Source organism: Gossypium hirsutum, chromosome D02, assembly GCF_007990345.1.
Source record: "Gossypium hirsutum isolate 1008001.06 chromosome D02, Gossypium_hirsutum_v2.1, whole genome shotgun sequence".
Lineage (NCBI taxonomy): Eukaryota > Viridiplantae > Streptophyta > Magnoliopsida > Malvales > Malvaceae > Gossypium > Gossypium hirsutum.
The window spans coordinates 39,387,124-39,406,089 of NC_053438.1; the positions used below are offsets into that span (position 1 = coordinate 39,387,124).

At 30.4% G+C, this 18,966-nt stretch overlaps 1 protein-coding gene across 5 annotated transcripts; it reads right to left on the reverse strand.

The window, feature by feature from the left end:
* Positions 1-4,296: 4,296 nt before the first annotated feature.
* On the reverse strand, positions 4,297-12,207 carry LOC107933377 (serine/threonine/tyrosine-protein kinase HT1). Of its 5 annotated transcripts, none has more exons than XM_041088544.1 (6): positions 11,675-12,132; positions 11,494-11,605; positions 11,197-11,372; positions 8,520-8,926; positions 6,634-7,089; positions 4,297-4,741 (listed from the first exon to the last, which is right to left on the reverse strand). In XM_041088544.1, the coding sequence occupies exons 4-6, from the start codon at positions 8,874-8,876 to the stop codon at positions 4,514-4,516; spliced, it is 1,041 nt and encodes a 346-aa protein (XP_040944478.1). In that variant the 5' UTR covers positions 8,877-8,926; positions 11,197-11,372; positions 11,494-11,605; positions 11,675-12,132; the 3' UTR covers positions 4,297-4,513. The 5 variants fall into 5 exon arrangements, with proteins under 5 accessions (XP_040944478.1, XP_016721075.1, XP_040944479.1 ...); XM_016865586.2 differs by having other exon boundaries at positions 11,494-11,586; positions 11,675-12,129; XM_041088545.1 differs by lacking the exon at positions 11,494-11,605 and having other exon boundaries at positions 11,675-12,129.
* Between the last annotated feature and the right edge of the window lie 6,759 nt (positions 12,208-18,966).

The window sequence follows — 18,966 nt, forward strand, 5'->3', positions numbered from 1 at the left end:
ATAAATTCGTTCTCCCAATATTATCCTATTTTATCTCAGAGTAACCATTACATTTTTCTTCATGAAAAGTCAATCAATATCATATAGTAATTAAGTCATTCATCACAAAGACAAAAGACCTGTGGCCACGTTTACTTTTCATCTATCATGTAATGTCAATGAAAGGATATCATTTATGCATGTCTTGGGCTATAAATTCCACTATTGTGAATGGTGTTACACACTGCAGAAGTCATATAACCAATGCATCATCTTTTAGTTTCTTATCTATTTAAACTTAAGCTTTTAGCTATATCAAAGTATACGAGTCACATATCATAGTCTATCATCCACTCAGAATTAAGGTATGTCACACTATGAATGTCACAAGTGAATAAATTCACAAATGAATTCAGGATCTATTCTACTTGGGCCCTGTCCGATGTACTTCCAGTCAAGTCAGTCACATCTATATCTCTATCTTCTAAGAGTCATCCGCTCCGACGCCCAAGATAAAACATCTCCCCAATTAGACTTGATAGACAGCATATTAGCCTTTCAATCGATTTTCACATTTCCAATTAGACTAAAGACATGTTTAGGTTCATCTAATAATATAAGTTGTCTTTTCGTATTACGATTTGACCACATAATACCGCTTAGTATTAGTTAAACATTAAACAACCAGTGATCTAATATTTTTTTCTATTTTTCTTTACATGCAAAAACCACATAAGGACAATATACAAAGGGTATTAATGTTATTCATGAATAATATTATTTACCAAACTATTGAAAAAAATTACAAGTGTACATAGATGAAAATACTACACTTAGGGCACTAGATCCAACATGGTTTTCTCGATTTTTAGGGTGGCGATGGTAGTAGAGGGGATTTTTTATGTGGCTGCTCTGAGATGTTGGGTGGAGTAGAAGGGGATGTGTGCTAGGGCCTAGAGGTTTTTTTGTCTAACTTGACACATATTGGGCGTTGGCTAGTAGAAGCTCTTTGTTTCTTATTCTTGGATTTTCTTATTCTGTTAGTGTTGTAGATCTATAAGTTGTTTTTTCTAAAGACCTGATTTCTACTTTTTTTCAGACATTGTGAATGTGAATCCTTGGTCTATCCTTAAGATATGTTTGAGTTCTTTGTTGAGAGCGATTATTCTCATTTGGATCTCATATATTACATCGTAGAGTGTTTGGAAATGATAATCAAAATGTTTGCTAATATGGTTGATCTCGTTTTCAATTCTCTAGAGGATGACATTTTGAGGAATTGCATTTCGAGTTTGTCAATTTAGGATTGCTTCTACTAGCATCACTTTTTTTTTGTTTCCTATTTCATCTTTGTCCGTCGGGTTAGGAACATTTGGTAGGTACCTATACTAGTCTTTGTGATACTCTTGCAATGGTAGAAACTTGGTTTCGTACTGGTTTTGGTTAGATCATACAGACTTGGGGAGTATATATGTAGCTTTTACTTCTCCTTTTTCAGTTTTAGTTCATCTAAAGGAGGTGTTTCTTGTTGTGTTGTTGCTCACGGAGGTGGCATGTATTATGCCCCATACTAATATTTGTCGTTATCTTATCCAAGTGGTGCAACTGAAGGGTCTCCATCAAGGTATCTTCTATAAAAATGATTTTTCAAAAGAAATTTTGCTTTTGCTTTTGCTTTTGCTTTTGCTTTTGCTTTTCTTCTTTTTCTTTTTTGGTCTAATGGGTTCATAATCTGCAGTGAGGCTATCTTCATAGCATCCATCGCAATCGCAATTGATATCCCATGTATAGTGTCTAGCTTTGGTATCTTTGAAGTATTATATTGGCCTTCCGTTAGCTCTAAAGTTGTAGATGATGTTGTTCATTAAATAGGGGCCTCTGACATATTTTGATTAAAACATTTAGAACTACACATTTTGAGTTGTGAATGTTGGTTGCATCATGAATTGTGTAGTAAAAATTGAGGGTGTGGCATTTTCTTTATCTTTCTCGTCATGCTTTAACTTTATGGCCACTATTTTGTCTACATTTGAGCTGAATGTGGCTTTCTTCGATTGGACTGGTTTTGTATTCTCATGGAAGTTTTCGTAGTTGGTCATCCATGATGAAGGATGCAACAAGATCATTTTTTTTTATTTTGTAACCATTCTAGGGACATGTATACAAGTAACTTAGTTATCTTGCATGTCATACTTTAATAGTGGGGTTTCATTCTTCATTGGGATGGCATTATCAATTGCATGGCCATAAACTCTGTAAGCCATTTGATAGTGAAGGGTTGCTTCGTTAGTTGTGTTTACCATCTCTACTCTAGCTATCTAAGTGAATTCGAATTTCTTTCAATTCAAGGGATAAAAATGGTATGCATAAAAATCCAGATTTAGACTTTGAGGCATTTGAGTAGTGTTGGATCTTTGAGCACCATATTGTAGTTAGAGAAAAACATCAAGTAAACCATCCCTGAGTCAAAGAATGTCTCGATAATATGCATGTTCATAATTTAAGTATCTCGAGTCTAAGAGAGCTATTCTAGAAAAGATAGGTTGTCGTTCACTGCCATGGTAGCTTAGGGCTAGTTTGACTGCACCAAAGTGTATGTGGGTGTACTCATACTCAGTCCATTACTGTGAAAATTCCGAAGGAATTTCTATGGTGACAAAGTATTCTATTGTGCCTGTTGGGAGAATGCACTGGTCAAACTTTGTTGACTGGATGTATTCTTTCGGTACTCAAGGTTTTGAACGTGCAAGTGATTTAATGAAAGATCTTGGAGGTTTTTCAAAAGCTTTATAAAGGTTTAAGAGAGCTAGATAGGAGTTTTCTATTTGGCTTGATTCAAGAATATGGTAATTTTGTACTAGTAATCTAATATATTTGTTGTGGTTTTCTTAATAGGAGTAAAAAGTAAATTAAAATATGATCAAACTAATGTAGAGGAACTTGAAAGCATGATAGCTAAAATTTATTTTTCCATCGTTAAGAAATTCTCTTGGCTACTTTTTCTTGTACGGTATCTTACTTGAAAATCATGCTAGTGTAATACGAATTGTACACGCATATTCCCGTGATACTTAATATCACTCATGCTTACACATGCATATTTCTGTCATATTTAGTACATACGTTTCAATTGTGATCACTTGTTTCTAGGGGTGAGTAAAACTCAATTCGACTTGAAAAAATAAAAAAAATTAAATTTCGAATTATTCAAATCTATTTAATCGAGTTAATTGAATCTATTTGAATTTTTTTTTGAATTTCAAACTCGAATCGAGTTGAATTTTTGAATTCAAATAATTCGAATAAACTAAATATCAAACCCTTTTACTTTCCTTCCCCCTAAACCCTTTTACTCCCCCTCCCCCCCCCTCAAACAATTTTACTTCCCCTCAAACCCCCAAAACTTTTTTCCTTTTTTCCCCCTCAAAACTTTTACTTCCCCTAAAAAGTTTACTTCCCCTAAACTTCCAAAAAAAAATTCTTTTACTTTTCCCCCAAAAACTTTTTTCCTTTTGTTTTCCCCAAAACTTTTTTTTCACATTTATGTCTACTATTTATATTATTGAATTAAATTTCACATTTTGTAATATTTATTTTATTGAATTGTTTAATCATGTTGAATCTTTATCAATTTCTGTTAAAATTAAATTATTGATGATGCCATAAAATATTCATGTTAAAATTTTCTATTGGTATCAATTTCACATTTTATCTTTAAAATAAATTTTATTAAAAAAATCACAGTTTTTACATTTAATATATTTTTTTAATTTCAAAATACATGGTGACAAGAATCATAATATTATTGAAGCAACTAAGAAAATAAAGAAACTAACTCGTATATAAAATTAATAAATAAATTATGAGGGAATGGAAATTAATTATAAATTTAATTACAGTGGATGACAGTAGTTATAAGGATCTAAAGTCATTTTTTATTTAATTCGAACAAATATATTTGATTCGATTCAAATTTCATCTCACTCGACTCAATTCAAGATAATTTCAAATCGAGTTAGGATGATATAATAAAATTCTTCAACTCATTCCATCGAACTAATATTAGTAATTGTCACAGGGCTCCTAGGTGATTTCAAACTTGCGAGGGCGAGGTCACCGGGCCTTTGATACTGTAGCAAGGTAAACTGTAGTATATTAATAAAATATTAAAATGATAATGTTAATAATTAATATTTTTTTATTAAAGTTGAAGTTTAAATTTTGAATTCAACGTGAACCGATTTAAAATCTTTAAATAGTAATAATTTCATTCTTGCAATTAACACCCCCTCCCCCAAAAATAAAAAACAAAAACGGTAATCGAAAACGGTTGTAGTGAAACAAACACACTACACAATATTCTGCTTGGTTGTACAACTTCAGATTGGTACATAAAATTTGAAGGGAATAAGAATACCTATATCAAAAGCGCATATATATATATAGGTAGAGTTCAGTTGAACATCTGAACCTACCTAGACAAGTAAACACTATGGTACACGTAGCATCACACATCATTATACATCTTAGCAATTCAATCCGCAGTAATACATTTTGGCAGGCACCTCAAAATAGTACGACCTGAAGAAGGTTTATAAGTCTTAAAAAATTCCGGATCCTCTTCGAGGGATTCCGCATAACTTTCCAAAATCGAAACTATCTCCTCAAACTGTGGTCGCTTCTCGGGATTGCTTGACCAGCATCGGTTGATGAGATGACTAAACGCAAGTGGACAGGAGGAGGGTAGCGGTGGTCTTGCATCCTGCATAAATCCAAGATTTAATAAGATTTGAAGAGAATCAATCATTTTATGCTTATTATTTAGAACAAGATCAAGAGAAAAGAACTCCATTCATCCAACAATCCTGCTCATGACCCTCTGGAAATTCAGGAATGATAATGTTTGAACTCACCATACATGTTAAGCTACAAATTATGTCATAGCAGCTCCAGATGCATCTACTCTTATGCTGATGCTTAAGTAAAACTAAAAGCACACTTACCTCACACCCGAACATAAACATGGCAAGATGATATTACTTGGAAACTAGAAAAATGCATTTTAATGTCACCCATAACAAACTACACCATAGATTCCACGTATATTTTACTCCCTATTTCTTATCAGGTTTCCATATTTAGTGAATTATCAATTTAAATTTATATATTTTGACAACATAAGACTTTACATTACAAATTAATAGAGGAAAAAGGAAACCGCTATACTTAAATTATATAATCACTTAATTAGGATTGATGACGCTCAATATTTAATAACATGATAAGGTATCATCAAAATTTACAGGCTTTTATTATGCCTAGTACTTGTCTCTGTTGTTAGCAACACCAATGCGGAGAAAATCAGGATTCAAGAAACACCTGAACGATGAGAAATTATGTAGGGTGCCACCAACTGATCATTGAGCTTATTACCTTGCAATTATATGCACTCGCAACGATTTGAGAAAGGTATACAAAGATCTTTATATCACAGATAGATAATAGAGACTTGCAAACTTGGCCTGTATATCAACGCAAGCACATTAACTGTCCTATATTCACTACCTTAAAAAGTTTCCTATTAACATTCTCAACCCCCCCCCCCCGAAAATAAAAAAATAAAAAAAAATAAACCCTATTGATATTGCATAACATGCCTGCTTTCCAAGTGGTTGAAAAGATCACATGAAATTCCCAGATATAAAAAGGTTCCACTTACAAGTTTAAGCTTAAGAGCAGTATGTCAGCAATCAGGACAAAGATACATTTGCCTATCGTACTCACTTCAATGCCAACAGAAAAAATTGATTTTAGATGCTGCATCACTGCCTCCATATTCTTTCACAATGATTACCATCACATAATTATAGGTCCATAGGTCAATGATCAAGTAAGCATCATATGGGTTAAAATGTCAGCCTGAAACAAATAATAAAAAGGGGATAATCCTACAAACTTTTTCCAAATTCTTTTAGGGTCATATCCTCTATCCAGTTGCATGATTTCTTTGTAAACTTAAGAAGGGTTAAAGGCCTAGTTATATTTATATCACTTCATTTAGCATCTAATATTTCTCAACTTCTCTTGCCTTGACATCATGCCATGTCCGAATCATCATACCAGGCTTCATTATTTCATATAGTCATTTCATAATTTTTTTTATTCGGAGCTTTCCAAAAACTAGTTCCACAAAGTTAAGACTTAAGCTTTTAATATGGTTTAATTAATAAAATTTTTCACATAATTCAAGAAGTATAACATCATATCTGCATCCTAGCTTAAAACTATCTTCAACTTTGTTCCCCCCAACAACATCACAAGCAGACAATTCACTGAAGCATCACTTTCTGCATAATATTAGATCATTAGCACTTCCATTATGAGAAAAGGGAAAGGGATATCATTGGAATCTTATGTGTAAACTAATCACTTACATTTAAGTTAGATAACTCCTTAATATAAATTATGTTGGATCATCACCATCCCAGCTTTGTGTTTCTTATATAATTGACAGATCACAACTAATCGATGACCTTAATATAGACAATAATACCAGAAAGAGCGAGAGCAGACAAATAAGACTAGTCATGGGCCGAAGGTAGAGAATCTTAATAACATGGTAGCTTCATACCAAGAATGAGTTAGGCACTTTACCTTTTGGCAGACTGCAAATGCAGCCTGTTCTGGAGTCATGTTGTCAAATGGTGTCAAAGCCGTTAAAAGCTCCCAAAGGACTATGCCAAAACTGTAAACATCTACTTTCTTTGTATGATGTTTCTCTTTAATCATTTCAGGTGCCATCCACCGATAAGTACCAGTAAATCCCTTTGCACTACCACACTGAGATTCTAAGCATGAAATACCAAAATCTGCCACCTTCACACACATATCTTCTCCAAGGAGTAAATTTTCTGATTTGAGATCCCTGTGAAGTATTCCTTGTGAATGAAGGTACTGCATCCCACGTGCAATATCAAGAGCTAATTTTAGAGCTAAATTAAGTGGGACTGAATATGGCTCCTGCTGATGCAAATACTTTCTTAATGAGCCACCTGCAAGATACTCGGTGATTATACAGAACACAGGAGGCTTCTTACAAGCTGCAACAAACTGATTGGAAGATAAAGTAACAATTAGTGAATTACTAAGACAATAGAATCCCCAAGCTTTAAAATACTTAAGATTATCAGTTGCTTGTCATGCAAAAAATGTTCAGCTTATTATACTGCAATTTATTAGATGATTGTTGGCAAATCTAATAGGCAGTGACAGGCATGAGCTCTGTATAGGTTTATTTATGCAATTCAAACCTTCTTTTCATTCTTTTCCAGTATATTGTTTGTTATGCAAGAATGATAAAGAATTTAATTCATTTTAGCTGGTTTTACAATTTGGATGTTAGCACCAAGAAAATAAATGATATAACATTATGCATCCCAAAATTCCCCAAGGGAGCATCAGTAAAGCCAGATTGATAAATAACTCTTTAATATAACAACTAATTGCTAGGACAATCATCCGCAGTTGAATTTACCAATATCTAAAACCTGGATACAAGGGGGATTAAGTAATAACTGCATCGTGACTCATGGCTGCACCTCAAGAGATAAAGCACAAATATATGGCCATAAAAGCACACTAGTGGAAGAAATTGCAAACCCACACAATCACAGTAACTGACCTTTAGAGAAGGTCAAAGTGAGAGTAGTACCTGGGGAACTGGTTTGCCTGTATCCAAATAATCAATTTAAGATAATAAAGAGACACCTCTGGGCATCAGACGCTGGTTATTCTTTTACACTAGGATTCATATCACCAGTATGAACTAATTATGCTACCTTTTGGAAATATCGCGCTATGATGCCCAAACTTAGTAAAGCAGACAAGGTTTTATCAGGGCAAGTTGAAGGTATCCAAATTCCAATAGTAAGTGAATTCAATGCCACATGTCTCAGACAGGTATGATAAATAAATCTCAATTAATGCCAATTGAAGAGCTCAACAACAGTTATCCCATTCCCTCTAGAAATCAAATAAAATGTTGCAAAATGGTTGGGTGAAAAGAAAGGTCACAAATTTGCACAAAAATGAGGCTATTTCAGCTGTATGTCTTGGTGTCGTTAACTGACTCATCAAAGGCTAAAAACTTTTAAATTAGAATCTTATAAAGGGAAAATAAGCATATTCTTCTCTTTTGAAGGTGAAGTAGTTTGATTCCCCCAGCTCAGTCTTATTCCAGAAAAGTTGCTTTCCTACCAGATATGTCACCATCCATTCATTTTTCAACAATCTTTTTCATTAAACTCTTACTTAATATGATATAATGTTATGAATGTGATCAATAAAATCACAAAAGCAGAAGGCAGAGAGCAAATTACTATGTTTCTTTATGTCATCAACATCACATTCTCCTGCCACCCTATCCCCCAATCCCACACACCAAAGAAAGATGCATTATTCAAACATTAAAGGAAAACCATGACCCCTTTTAGCACAAACATAGTGCAGGCAAAAGGATACCAAAGATATATAGAACTTACAGTGATAATATTGGGATGCCTCAAATGAAAAAGCAAAGCCACCTCAGAAATGAACTGCTTCTCAAGAAAGTTAGCTAAATTCTCATCCTCCTCAGGCTGGCTGATAATTTTAATTGCCACATCCCTTTGCTTATATATCCCTCTATAAATCCTACTATGTCTACCTGAAGCAAACTTGTTGCCAATAAGCAACTGTGACATGTCAGCACTCCATTCTTCTCCTTCTCCTTTTATCTCACCGCCAGAGGAAACCAAATACTTAGACCAAGAAACTGCTCTTTTGTATTCCCCAAGAGAAAGCCTCCTCTCTGACTTAACATTGTTTGAGATTTGCTTAAACCAGTAAAAATTCTTCATGGATTAGCACCAAAACTCAAAGAAAATCATCAAATCAACCTAATGTAGAACTTGAAAAAGAAAAAAGAAAAAAATATATGGGTTATGATTATGAAAAAATATGGATACTCGTAACTATGTACTTCAAACTTCAAGCATCACAATTTGAAATAATCCTTGAGTTTTGAAACAGAAAATTTTGAAAAAAGTAAACAAAAAACTAGAAAAGTTCTGTAGGTGAAAAATGAAGCTTTTTTCTTGTCTTTGTGTCCCCTGAAGATGGTAAAGCAACCCCTCCATTGTTTTTACAAAGCCTCAACTCAGAGATCAAATGAAAAGGACAAGGGGGAGGGCAGGAATTCACCAACAGGAATTTCAATCTTTTTTTTTTTAATTTCTTTTTGTAAAAAGAAAAAGGAAGGCTAATTGGCTAAATCAATAATAAGCTTGTTGTTGGTACACTGCAGGTAAAATGGCAGCCATGGAGAAAACGGAGAACCCTGAAAACTATTTTAGGTGGAAAGCCTTTTTTTTCTGTTGTTCAGGGCTTGAAAGCGTCAAACAGCTAAAGACTATGAGAGAAAAAAATAAGAAAACGAAAGGAGAATTTCCAAATGGGTCTAACCTTACTGATAATCTTTTACAAAGAAAACGTGAAAATATCAAATTAGCCAAAAGAAAATTGCTTTTTTACTCTTCTTTTTTCTATTTACAAATATGATTGGAAAACTTTGGTTCTTAAAGTTTAACAAGTTTTGTTGTTCTGATTTTTGTAATATTTCATTGACAAGCTCATTCATTAAGATTAACTTTGTTTATTGTTAGGTGAATTTAAAAAAATCAAATCAGCTGCTATATTTATTAAGAAAGAAATATTGTCAAGTTAAAATTAATTTTATTTTCTTGTAAAGCAAACTACACTCTTACGAGGAGGTAATTAAATTATCACATCAACATTGTTAAATAGGTTAATAATCAAATTTAATTAAATAAAAATAAAAATCAAATTCACAAAAGATGAAAATATAGATGATTAAATTTATTAATATGCCTTTTTTATCCTTGCTTTTGTTTATAGATTTGATAATTTATATAAATTTATTTGGCAATTAGTATTTTATCATCATGAAAAATTTTGGGAAAAACCATTCATTTTTTTTCTTCTATTTAAATTATGAGCTTATGTTTTATTATTTGTGCATTAAATATTTTCTTGTGAGATAAAATAAGTATTAAATAGAATTTCTGGACCGTCGGATGCACTAAGAGCATTGATAATATTTCGATTTTTCTATAGAACAGTAATGAATTATTTTATAGAATTATCATTTAATTTGTATAATCTTTAATTTGAAATATCAGTGGAGTATCACTAATTCAATTGAAATTTTTTAAAGTTGTAAATTCCAAAGGATTTAATAGCAAAATGTTTGCGATTAAATTAGGAATTTTAAAAGGTGTATATTTTAATAAAACATTTTGGATAAATATTTTTTAATTTTAGAATAACACAAGATAATCATTAATTTTCATAAGATAAATTTGCTTCCAAAGAAGATTCAGTATTCAAAGAATTTAACAACTTGGTATTAATCGTCATGCATATTCCAAACCCAACAAGTTTGGTAATATATATATGTTGTTTTATGCTTTCCTTCTTGGATGTAACTATTTTATCTTTTTTAAATTTTACTCTCTAATTTATTCAAGATTATTTGTACTGTTGTTATAAAAAACTATTTTTTAAAATTTATAAATAAATTTTATTAAGGACTTGCTTAATTTTTGGATATGCGGTTTTTAATTATTTTATTTAAAATTACGAAAAAATAAAAATACCGATCAATATAACCCCATACAGAATGAATCCAATATATACGGTAATTACACAATATTCCATTTACCTGTCAATGATTACTATATTGAATCCAATTTTATTGTGATCTATAGAAGAAGTTTAATTTACTCTTAACCATCATATCTGAGTGGATGATTCTTTTGGTAAATTAGTTTAATTTGTGTTTTGGTAATTTAACTTTAATTTTAACAGTTTCAAGCAAATATTTTAGGTCAAATTTCACATTTAGTCCCTAGACTTTTTCTTTTTAAGCATTTTAATTCTTTTTTTTCTTTTTCCGTTATTTATTTTCTTCTCTCTTTTTCCCTCTTATCCCTTTCATAACCCTAACCATTACTTGTATTTGAATATTGATTTTAAAACAATTATCAAAATTTAATTGATTAATAACAAATAAGGACTTAAACAATGAAGCAGCTTCTGGTTGTTAAAAGTCCAATAAGTGAAGAAACAAAGATGTAAATTTTCTGGAATTTTGTTTACCTCCGCAACATCAAAATAAAAGAACACTCATTCTGAAGGGTGCCAGAGCCCGGAACGACGCAGATCTACCAACACTAGTCCTCGGCGGCTGAACTGAGCCAAACCAGGCGGAAGCCGAGAGCGAGTGCGTCCTAGGGAGCAAGCCAAGGAACAGCGATCTCCTCGGCTCGCGGGGGCTAAGACAGAGTTGAGGGTGCAGCCGAGGAAAGACTTGTGAGTTTTTTAATGACTAAAAAATAAAGGAGAAAATGTAGAAATACGGGAGTGATAGACCAAGAAGCGATTAGAGAAGCTCACCAATTAAAACGCTAAACTTTGAGAAGGGGAAAAAGAGAAATGAATGCTAGGTGGAAGAAACGGAAGTTCATGGCCTAAATGGGGACCTCATTTCTTGATTTTGCGTTGGATTCTACCATCATTTCAGTTAAATATCCAATTCATTTTGCATTAAAATGAAAGCCAAAGAAGGTTCACATACCTCGTGGTGATTCCTTTTTAATTGCAGAGTAGAATCTTCTCAGTTGTTGCAGAGCTTGAGGCGTGTAGTAATTAATGGTAGATCCTCTTCCCAATGAATAATATTCCGATGCACCGAGCATCTTTGGAAGATTGTCTTACCGAAAGGTCGCTAAAGAACTATATTTGCATCAAAGATTTGATTTGATTATGACTTGAATGAAAGACAGGCATATCAGCTTAAAAAGAGAGAAGAGTGAAAAAAGGTAGAAGAGAAGGAAAATAACTAATTAAAATGCTTAAAAAGAGAGCGAGCGAGAGATTATACGTGCAATTTCATTTAAAATGATGGTTTATTAGCTTGGTATTACACTGATAACGGTTTAGTGATGATAAAAACATAATTTTAGATTAATTAGGATATTCATATTCCAACCACAAACTTAATATCAGGATTAATTCATCACAATTTTTCATTTTGTACTTATTAAAATATACTTCTACGTATATTTGTAAGCTATTCACCTAAATGATACAAAAAAGAAAGATAATGTTATTTTATTAATCAACGGTTGAAGAGTCGGCAAACATTGATAACGTGCGAAGATCCACTTCTGAGGAGACAATCTGGGTCTTTCTGATTATGACTTTCAGTCTTCTGCCCATTCTCTTTTCATATTTACCCCTCTCTCTCTCTTTATTTTCTCACCCCGCCATTTTCTCTTCTTTTTTCCCTTTTTGCCCCTCTCTCCGTCGGCCTACTTTGTTCTTTTCAATTGCTTTCACTGCCCCTACATTTCAATTCCAAACTTCTCTTGTCAATTTTGCATTATTGTTTTGTGTAAACCTTTAGAGCAAAAATAGATCACTTTAAATATATAAGATTTTATATAATATGAATATTATTATATTATAAAATATAATATTTTAAACATTTACAAAAAGTTATATTGGATATAATTAGAGGTCATCATGGCTCCGATCGGGTCTAAATAAAATTTTAGGCTCGGGCTCGGACTGGAAAATGGGTTTAAATTTTTATTTAATTTCAATCATGATAAAAATGCTAAAACTCAAGTTCGGTCCGACTCAACCAGCCCATATTAAAACTTTTTTTATATTATTATTTTTATATAAAAACAAATTAAAAATATAATGCATCAAATCACTAAAAACATTAAAATAAATTGTTCCCAACAAATTAAAAATAAATTTAAAAAATTATTGACAATTAAATAACACTAAGATAGGTACAACTTAGCAAGCAAATATCTCTAAAATGGTAACAAAATTAACAATAAAACAAGAATTATACAATATTTAAACAATAATAATAAAATATTAACAATAAAATTACGAAACGACACCAAAACAGTGATAAAACAACGAAAACAATAGTAAAAAGCAACAAGATTTTTTCTTTTTTGCAAATTCGATTTGGGCCGAGCCCAAAAAACATACCCGATGCTCAATCCGTTTGAAAAACATGCCTCATTTTTTATTCAAAATCATTTTTTGAATCTATATTTTTACTCAAACCCTTTTATATTTTGAGTGAAACTATGATCAGGTCCAGATATAATGTAAATTAGAGGTGCTCATGGGCCGGGCCCATAAAAAATTTCGGCCCGGCTCGAAATATGGGCCTAAAATTTTTCCCAGGCCTGGCCCGAGAAAAAATCATAAGCCCAGGCCTGGCCCATTTTTTAATAAATACCAAAAATTTATTTTAAAAATTAAAAAAAGTATTTTAAAAATATTTTAAAATTAAAAAATAATAATAAAAAAGTATTTTAAAAATATTTTAAAATTAAAAATTTTAAAAAATAAATATATGTATTATATCGGGCCGGGTCAAGCCGGGCCCGGGCCAAAAAAGTGGTGCCCGAGGCCAGGCCCGTTTTCTAAACGGGCATCGTTTTTTTCCCAAGCCTATATTTCGGGCCTATATTTTTACTCAAACCCTCCCATATTTCGGGCAGGCCGTCGGGCCGGGCCGGGCCACCCGGCCATGAGCACCTCTAATGTAAATACATATATAAATTGCTAAGATTAATTGACCAAATATATACTACTTTTTAAATAGCAAACCTGAGGAGGAAAAAACAAACAAACTTGTTGGTGGAATTTTGATAGTTCAGGTTAGTTTGATTCAAATTTATTTAATTTAGAAAAGAATTTCATTTAAATCTATTTATAAAATATATACCAACAATAACATAAAATAATATATTTCAAAAAAATAAAGTAGACTTTCAAATGAAAGAAGGTAATATATATATATATATATATATATATTAAAACAAACTTACTTATTGGATAAAATGTAGTTTGTTGTACTAAAACAACAATTTTTGTTTGTCAAATGTCAAGTTTTACATTAGAGTGGTACATGTTACCTAATAATTTGCAATCATTTTACTTTAGAAAGAAAATAAAATAGAATATAAATGATTTTTTTATTTAATGTAGAATGTAATAATTTTTTTTATTTTAATTCAAATTTCAAAAATTATTATTTGTATTAAGGTGGCATTATTATACATATTTATAATTAAATGTAAATTACAATTGAATTAAAATTCAAGTTATATATATAGTTACATAAAATTATAATTCATGTATCATTTTACACAAAATCAAAATTTATTGTATGTTTATAAAATGCATATAAAAAACTACATTTATCTAATATGAAAATAATTTTATATTTTTTAAAAATATGTACAATTAAATGAGAAAATCAAAGTTTCATGTATAGAATTGAATGAAAATTAAAGTTTTATATATATAATTAGAGCAAATCAAAATTCATGTATTGAATTGCACATTTGATCAAAGTTAAATGTAATTTTGAAATTTAATTTATTATTTTTTATACACTGACCATAAAAAAAATCTACAAACGCTTTTATTATATAACAACTATTCTCTTTATTATTCTAAAAATTTCATTATCAATGTATCAAATAATAAATGTAACAACCCCAACCTGTATCCCTCGCCGGAACCGGGTTACGGAGTATTGCCGAAGTTTACAGATCAAATAGACAGAAAATTTATCATTTCATATAACATAACATTCATGTCAGAAACCAATCAAACTCATACATATTGTCCCTTATTCGAGCCCTCGAGGCCCAAAATACGCGTTAGAAATAAGTCAGGACTAATTCGGAAACTTAGGAAATCTTTTCGGAATACATTAAAAATTTTCAAAGCTACAGGGGTCACACGGCCAAACCACATACCCGTGTGCTAGGCCGTGTGAACATACTGACTTGCAAACCTTTACAAGCCACAGGGGACACACGGCCGTGTCACCTGACCGTGTGTCACACACGTCCGTGTCTCTGACCGTGTGGATGAAAATAGTCTATTTTATAAGCCATTTTTCTCACCCAATTTGGTGTCAACCTACAATCAATATTGTGTATATAAACAAGTCCATATTATAGCATCTAAAATCAATCCCTAAACATGTAGTATATTCACATAAAATCAATATGCCTATAGGCATCTTAAATGACCAATACAATTATGTTTAACCATATATACCACGTAACCAAGTAATCAACTAAATTTTATATCTAATCACATTAATACACAACATGTAAATCATTTACTAAAACTTACCATTTGGTACCAGTTTTACCACTTATTCAATAACATAAAATACATATACACTTACTATAACATAGTACCAAATCACACCAAGTTATAAAACATACCTCATATGCATTTTCAACTACTATTTTGTCTTTCATTATTCCACACATCAACATTATAAGGCAAATTAAGCACATAATAAAATACCAAAACACAAGCGAAATGTATGACTAATCTCAACAAAACACATATAGACCAACATTTAACCAAAATAACCTATACATGCCATTATAACCAAAATCAAAACATTTAAAAGTACTGATAGAACCGATGGATTTTGTGATATAACTCTGACAAGCTTCCAACCCATTAATCGAGCTTCCAATAATATGTAAAATAAAGGATAAACAACTACGTAAGCAATGAATGCTTAGTAAGTTCGTACAAACTTTAAACATAATATTCTAATTCAATAATAAATTTTATATATTAAAATATAATTAAATAATTTTGTTAAAATCTATGTAAAATGCCAAAAAAATTATCAAATATAATATATATTGAAGATAACTATTATTATTGACCAAAAAAAAAACTAATATGAAAAAAATTAACAAGAAGATACATGACACAGAAAAATGAAAGTTATTGTAATAATATTTGCCATGTTATTTTTCATACCATATTTATATTCGGATTAATTTCATGTGTTTTAGAATAATATAAATTTATTTTATATATAGGCTTTGATTTTTTTTAATGCATGCCATTTTTTTGTAAGTTTTGTGTCATATCGTGTTTTGCATAGACTTTCATATTTTTATAACATATTTTGTATTATTTTTAATAATGATTAAATTAAAAATAATATATTCATATTGTGTTTGTGCTTTTTATTCATAATTGTTAAATGTAAATTTGGATACATTTTTATATTTAAAATATTTGTATGTTACGTTGAATATTAATTATTCCACATTTTTTTTCATATAATTTCTTAATTTATCTCAAATTTGCATCATTTGTTATATTCATTTAATTTTAACTCCAATCACCTTTTGAGAATTTTAAAAAAATCTAAATATTAAAAATAACCCCTAAACTATAATAATTTATTTGAATAAGTTCTCATAATTTTTTTTACCTAAATAAGCCACCTTACTCGTAAACGATTGTAGTTTTAATTAGCTAGCATTGTTTAATCACACAAACTTAAAATTGACAACATTACATGAAAATTATTTGTTCACTCGAACAAACACACAAGTAAAAAAACTTTTAATATGATACATTTAATGGTTGACATTCATATTGAATTTCTTACAACCAATAGATTTGTGATAATAAAAAAAACTACTTATGTGTTTGATCAATAAACAAGTGATTTACATCTAATTTTTATAATTCAAAGTTAATGTCCTCAAAAATAGCAAACTAATTAAAATGAAAGGTTTTTATAAGTGAGCAAAAGAATAAGGACTTATATAAGTGAAGAGAACATGAGGACTTACTTGAAAAGCTATTAAACTTATGGACCCATCTAATACATAAACCATATAATCGAGTGTTTGCCAATGATTTTCTTTTAACTTTGCTTTGCAATAAAATGACTTAATTACCCCCACCCATAAAAAAATGTCATGACTTAATTGACACAAAATTAAAGCCCTAGCCTCTCATTAAACGGGATTGCTGTAATAGTATTGTATAGATTATATAGTTATAATTCCAAATATAATTACTATCTACTTTAACTAAAATTGATAATAATATTTGTAGTTGATATATTAGTGGAGAGATTTTATCTGAATATTATCCTCGATTTAAATAGGACTATATTCAAACTCTAAAGTAAATGAGAACACTTATGATTTTGATATTATTATTTATACTGTATAATAAGTTTTTGACTAAGTTAATATCATAAGTTAACTAAATATTAATTCGGTTGAGTAACGACTAAAATACCATAACTTTACAAAATAAATTTAAACTTAAGCCAAATTTCAACATATCTACTTTGCCATTTCAATTAAAACTCATTTACATTTTAAATATATTTATAATATAATTATAACTTTCACCCCTATAGGAGGTTTATTATAATTTAATTACATTTAGATTAATTAAAGATTTGAATCATGATTATTCACATTACTAACATTTAAATGAATTGAATCCAACTGGTTGAAATAGATATGCTTTTAACTCATATGTATTATTTAAATTACTAACATTTTAAAAGAATATATTATTAGTGATAGAAATTGAAAATAAAGTTAGTGTCACTAATATACTAACCATCACCAAATGTAATTCTTTGTTAAGTATTGATCATAAATAATGTTTTTATATTTAACAAGAAGTAAGGCTAAACTACTAAAAGAGCGTTTGAATTTTCTTAAATAATTATTTTTTAAGTGTTAATCATTATATCAAATAAAGCAGGAGCATATTATATCATTCATTTGGAAGAGAGGGGGGCCCAGCGCCAAAAGGTTGAGGCTGGTACCTGTGGGTGTGTCGGACATTTACCGTATTGGTATGGTCCTTCTCCGTATACGGTCGTCTTCTTTTTCTTGATTTTGGTGCCACTCATTTTATTTATTTCCTCACTTGCTGCTGTTTAAAGGCCCCCCGCTGTTGAAAAACGCGTGGCACATGCACCTCCAGCGCTTTTGGTGGGGCCTGGGATGCATGCCATTATAACAAGCTGGGTTCGGGTTGGCATATCCGCTGCACAGCGCCAAATGTTGGGACAATCTTTCCAATTGCTGCCTCTCTCTTTGCTTGCCTTGCTGGATTTTGGGTATTTATAGGTTGAATATTATTTATGTATTTATATATAATGATTTATTTGATCTTTCAATTCTTTTAGAATAGTCATTTTAGCTTTTTATTTATATTTATATTTTTTATTTATATTTTTATCAAATTATCTTAAAATAGATAAAAAATTAATATTTGTTAATTTTGTTGACATGACATTTATGTGAATGTCACGTCAATAATTAAATAATCTTTTAAATATTTAAAATTTAAAAAATTATTAAATAAAATTTTAACATTATTAAAAATTATAAAAATTATAAAAAAATATACTTTTATTCTTAAAAAGTTAATTAATTGCTAATATGGCATACACGGGGCATTTACGTGGATGCCACATGAACAAAGTTAATAAGCGTTAACTTTTTCATCAATTTTAGGGTGATTTGACAAACAGTGAAAGTTCAATGACTAAAAAAGATGAAAAATTAAATAAATGGCTAAAATAACTTTTTTTTGAAAAGTTGGAGGGCCAAATAAATCATCATGCCTTTTATATATTCGCAAATTCATCTATATCCGTACTTATTTATATTTATAATATATAAAAATCAGATAAATATCAAAATTATACACGAATTTTGATACAATTTGTAATGTTATACATCAACTTTAATTTGATGCATTTATATACATCAAACTTTAATTTTAGTTCAATTTTCACATTTCATTAAGTTTCACTAACTCTGTTATCTACGTGGAATAATTTTCCGTTAAGTCATGTGTAAATTGCTAACATGACATTTTATTAGGTTAAAAACAAACAAACAAATTTAAATTATTTCCACATAGATTAAAAATTGTTGGAAAAAATACTATTGCAGAACAAACTCGTTAGCACTGACTGGGTAAAATAAACTGAGCATAAATAAATAC

What these genes read in the sequence shown, in the direction of transcription:
- LOC107933377 (XM_016865578.2), bottom strand. Translation starts at nt 8,876, where the DNA reads ATGAAGAATTTTTACTGGTTTAAGCAAATCTCAAACAATGTTAAGTCA. An exon ending in GGCATCCCAATATTATCACT is followed by an intron (nt 7,090 to 8,519) that starts GTAAGTTCTATA and finishes TCTTCCAATCAG; the next exon opens with TTTGTTGCAGCTTGTAAGAA. An exon ending in CATTTGCAGTCTGCCAAAAG is followed by an intron (nt 4,742 to 6,633) that starts GTAAAGTGCCTA and finishes GGATTTATGCAG; the next exon opens with GATGCAAGACCACCGCTACC.